At 42.7% G+C, this 5000-nt stretch overlaps 1 protein-coding gene across 2 annotated transcripts in view; it reads left to right on the top strand.

The window, feature by feature from the left end:
* LOC138006738 (regulator of G-protein signaling 12-like) overlaps positions 1-5000 on the top strand; it is a 49018-nt gene that overhangs the window by 43726 nt on the left and 292 nt on the right. For both annotated transcript variants that reach the window (XM_068853241.1, XM_068853243.1), the window contains one exon: positions 79-5000. This exon is cut by the window's right edge and continues 292 nt beyond it. In XM_068853241.1, the coding sequence (XP_068709342.1) occupies positions 79-1856 (1778 nt within the window). In that variant the 3' untranslated portion in view covers positions 1857-5000. The remainder of the gene's footprint in view (positions 1-78) is intronic.

Genomic DNA, 5000 nt, shown 5'->3' with positions numbered 1-5000 from the left:
ACAATGGCCGATTTAAGTTATCAACATACTCCTTAAACATTTTAGTAAGTTTCATGTTGCTTTTGTGTTTTCTTGCAGATTTTTTCGAGCTCATAAGTAAAGCTCAGTCGAACAGAATGGACGACCAAAGAGGTGAACTCAAAGGTAATTTGGAGCTTCCTGACTTTCTCAAAACTTCCCACGCTAAGGGCGATTTTAAGGTTCCTTATACTCCGCCGCCTCCTCCAGCGTTTAGAAACGAGGGCAAGAATTTCAAGAAACCCCCGGTGAAGAAAACATTGTCCACTCCAACGATTTTAGATTCCGATAAAAAGGATTTGATGCAAGAGCTCAACGCGAAATTGTCAAAGAGATCCGATTCTGCAAAAACAAATTTATCTTCGCCCAGAGAAAAAGTTCATGGGAATGATGAACAAACCGAAAGGCTGTTGGATTATAACTTTAATCTGCGGTCTCAACCACATCAAGAGCAAAACACAAAGCAAACCTACGTACAGGGAAATGATATTCGTCTCGCGAGAGAAAGGTCGTCAACAGACTCTGCTGTTTACACTGTGGACACAGCTCATGGGATGCGTGTGGAAACGGGTCATCGCCCGCAACCCGTCGCCGAGGCTGAACCCCGGAGAAATGTCGCTCACGTTCATCCATCAGTAAGGTCTCAGGCAACTCAGCTTGTCACTGTTAATAGTTTACGTGGGATGCACTATGCCACTAATCCGCGTCGTAATATTGCCGACCCGGCAACGTGTCATTGTCCAAGCACCAACACAAGCGTTGTGAAACCGCAGACTATCAATAGAATTTCCTCCAAGTCGTATCAGAATCTTCGCGAAACTGTGCCCTTTATTTGCGATGTAAAAGCAGGTTCGATCCGCGAAGCTATTCGCATGAAGATCGTTGACGATTCGGTGAAAAATTCGAGTTCTCCAGCGGATGTTCCTTCTCGCAAAATGGTGTCGTCGTACAGCTTGCCCGAAGTTAACTCTCAGAAGGCAGAAATATTTGTCCCTTCTGTAAAAGGACCCCCTCCAGTTCCCCGAAGGTCAGTTTCAACCACGGAAAACCGGCGGTCCAGACCCAAACCTATCACTGATCCAAGAGAAGTCATAGCAGGGTTGGAAAGAATGCAGTCGTCTTCGTCTGAGACAGTCGATTCACCACCCCCTCAAGACGCTACGCGAGTGGGAAGTCCGCTTCCTCCCCCACCTACTCCTCCCTCAGGATCATTTGATGAACTTCACATCGCTGACTTCTCACCGCCTCCTTCCATATGTGTATCTCCGGAAAAAATGCCTTATAACCCTGAACACAATCGGCGCTCGTTAGATTTTACGAGATTCCCGCAGTCTTCGAGTAATAAAACTTCTCCTGTTAGACCTAACAGCCAGCCGAATTACACTGTCCCCGCACCTTTTGTTAACGACCAGAAAGAAGATGGACGATCAACTGACCATAAAAGTCAATCGATTGCCACTCGCTTGACAAACCCCACCCACCGAGGGAACAGTGAGGATGACATGAACTCTCCTTCGCATCCGGTACGACAGACCGTAGAGTATACGCCTGGTTCTGTAACTCCAACCGTTTTAAACGGGAACAACACTGTCACTCCTCCCTCGACCAATGAGAGAACTCTTGTTCTGGAGTCTCCATCGCAAAATGACACCCCCTCTGCGGGATACAAGATGTCGTTGGAGTCTGCGGCTAAAAGACTCTTACCCAACGCTGGGAGTATCCCGAGGACACGGAACAAGGATTCGGAGAAACGGCGAAGTCGACAGGGAAGTGAAATCGCCAAACTTGACCCGTACGTAACATATGAAAAAGAGGATTTCAGAATAACTTTTGTATAGAACCCCTGCTGTTGAAAGGTCGGGTCCACTGAATCTTGAGAAATTTCCTCTTTGGTTTCAATCTTTTAATGTTTCCCGCAACACCTCTTTATATGACTACGTGGCCCTTGTGCCTCTTTTTGCAAAGCGACTTCAAGTGTCTTGGAATTTTTTTATGATGTATAGGAATTAAAGGGGCTGTGTCACGTCAGCGGAGTTCATTTTTGTACCTAAAACTTGCTCCTACTCGCTATGCAACTTAACGTTAACCCAGGAATTTCTTTTAAACAACGCAAATAATTACCGATATTGATGACTATCTGTGCACCTCTGATCCTCGTTGTAAAACTCGAAACTATGATCCGAACAACTATAACGCAAGGTTCAAACACAAACAGGACTACTTTAGAAAATCTTTTTTTTTAAATAGGACTACAGGACTGTGGAATACTCTTCCACCCAATATGAAATTTACAATCACGCTCTTAACATTGCTAGCAGAGATCTCTTTTCGTTTCGCGCTCGCTGGGCTGACGAAGGACGGGAAAAGAGACCTCTGTCATGGGTCAAAACTAAGTTTGATCCAACCGCCGTCCACAACCTTGGACAGCACTCTCCAAACCGCATGACATGTTTGCTGACAATGACTTGACCCCGCTGCGTCTTGCGCACTGCTTTACAGTAATTCCGCTGTTGTTAAGTGAGCCCACACAACATGAATTATCACGTGAGGATTCGGTCTCTAAGTAACCGCCGTGTATGCTCAACATTAGGGAGCTTACGAAAAGAGGACGACGACGGCTACGAGGACTTCATTTAAAAATACGAGTTCGCGTTATTCATATGACTACGAAACTATATCGTGTAGTTCCGCGTTAAAAATGTGTAGTAACTGTCGAGGAATTAAACTGGTATGAGTGAGTTGGAAGCGTAGAGAGAGAACTGAAAATTCATCGTCATGTGCTAACGTCCTCCACAGAACCTTGAATTTGGTCATTTCACGACGTCATTTAGGAGATGACGGCAAAGAAATGTACGAATGTGTAAAACGCACGTGCAGCCCGTGCAGAGCCATTGTTTTTGCTCACTAAACCTATTGTTTTGTGGCGTCGTCGTTTCGTAAGCTCCCTATTGTGAGTTTCGACCCACAATCTCGTACCCAGAGTCTTTCTGCGCACGCTTGGATTCGTTTCCCGACCGCTGGTCAAGGGAACGACGACTCTGGGAACGAGATTGTTCGACCCATGGCAGAGGTCTCATTTCCCGATTTTGTCAGCCCAGCAAACGCAAAAAAGAAAAGAGACATATGCTAGCAGGGAAAACATTGAAATCTAAATGAAGTAAGCTATATTTTTCTAAACTCGTCTCATAGTTAGTATTTTGTAACTTAAATTGACTTGCTTCTTTGTAAACATATTCTAGCCTATTTTTGTCATTTTTATCGTATTATAGGGGCTAGGTCTCAATTGGGACGAAAGTTCTCGTCCTCTCAGTCTCCTGCCACTCCACTTCATTTTTTCTTTTCTTGTAACTGTGTAATGTAGATTAGTTGTTTGTATTTGTTCAAGTGTGGCAATAAATTAAATTAAAATAATTAAATTAAATCAAAGCTTTGGGACAAACAAAATGTCTGTCCATCATGCATAATTTTAAGTTAAATCTTTAAAAGACTGTTAGGCTGAAAACTTATCAAATACCCAAATTGCAATTCATTCTAATTACCATAATTGCTTGTAATCTCGCAATCTGATTGGCCCCGAAAAGCTATTTGTAAAACAACGATCTGCTTCTTCTAGAAGACTAGTCCTTTAACATGTTCTGAAGTTAGGAAAGGAAAAAGGAATTGTAAGGTTTCATGTTTGAAAGCGCTTTCGTTTTTGAGATGCACTGGGAATTGTGGCACCCGCAATAGCACCGAGAATTCTCGGATCTTTTGAGAAACGCACGCTTGGTCCTATTTGTTCAAAAGGTGAATAACACTATCCAAAGGATAAATCACTGTCCATCGGATGGCTCAATTAATTTCACTGTGACCTCAGTATCCACTGGATGGTGACTCATCCTTCTGATAGCGCTATCCATCGTTCGAAAAACAGGGTCCTGTTGATTTCAAACCTTCAGAGTTTTTAGTTATTTTTATGTTTCGCTTGATTTGGTTGCCAGTTCCCAGTCGCAGAATTCGGCTAACGTTCGTGACACAACCTCTTTTAAAGGGTTTTCGTGAAAAAGATTTCGCCCTTGGACTCGGTTTGAAAAAGAGACTCTTGACGTTGCTTTCGTTATCTCAAGTCTGAGACCGGGTCTGTTCATTTAAACGCTGAAAAACGAAATAATGCCACCATGTTTTCTGAATTCCACTTCTAGAAGACGTACCGCAATACTCAACCACTGGCGCTGTGCGCAGGGAATAATTAAAGGCCTATATATCCCAACAGAAGCTCGTGACCTTGAAGCGTTTAACTCTGGTTTAATTGGAGCTGGGTTTTTTTTTAGTTTAAGAATTTCCTTATGTGGATGTAGCGTAGCGTAGCTCGTGCATTTTCCCACGCGTGCAGCTTCGATCTTATTTTTGTCCATATTTGGGCATAAAATCCCCAGCTTTGTTCCAAGGAGAAGAGTTTCAAGTTACACGCTTCAAGGTCAAGTTGCTTCTGATCTCTATCATAATACTTATTTTGTAGTGTATTTTTTATGCAAGCAAGGAAAGAAATTGAAGTTCATATTTTTGATCTTGAGAAGTTGTACGAAATTAGTAGCATGTTTATTTGAAATTGTATTTATGGGGTAGTTGACAAAAGAACCACTAAATCACTCCTTTTAAGGACTTATGTTACCAGAGTAATTAATTAAACTTAGGTCTTTGAGTGCAAGGAATTCCTATTTTATCCTTTGAAGAAAACTAAAATTGTAACCGAGAGGGTTTAGACTAAAGCACCAAGTCACTAATCCAACTGAAAACTTTCGCTTATAGTTCAATGAAAGTTGGCTTGTATGCCGACTAATTTGAGGGTTTATTCGGAAATTGGTTTGGGATGAAATTTTTCGCGCCACTGGAAGTCCTGACGGATATCATGTGGGAAAAGGGTAACCAGGAGCCGGTGACTTAAAACTGACAACTCCTGTTTCTCTTGTGGTGAACGTTTCCCACACTATCTACATAGGCAA

Source organism: Montipora foliosa, chromosome 6 (assembly GCF_036669935.1).
Source record: "Montipora foliosa isolate CH-2021 chromosome 6, ASM3666993v2, whole genome shotgun sequence".
NCBI classification, from domain to species: domain Eukaryota; kingdom Metazoa; phylum Cnidaria; class Anthozoa; order Scleractinia; family Acroporidae; genus Montipora; species Montipora foliosa.
The sequence above is the reverse complement of the archived record's forward strand: the minus strand, read 5'-3'. Positions and strand labels throughout refer to the sequence as shown.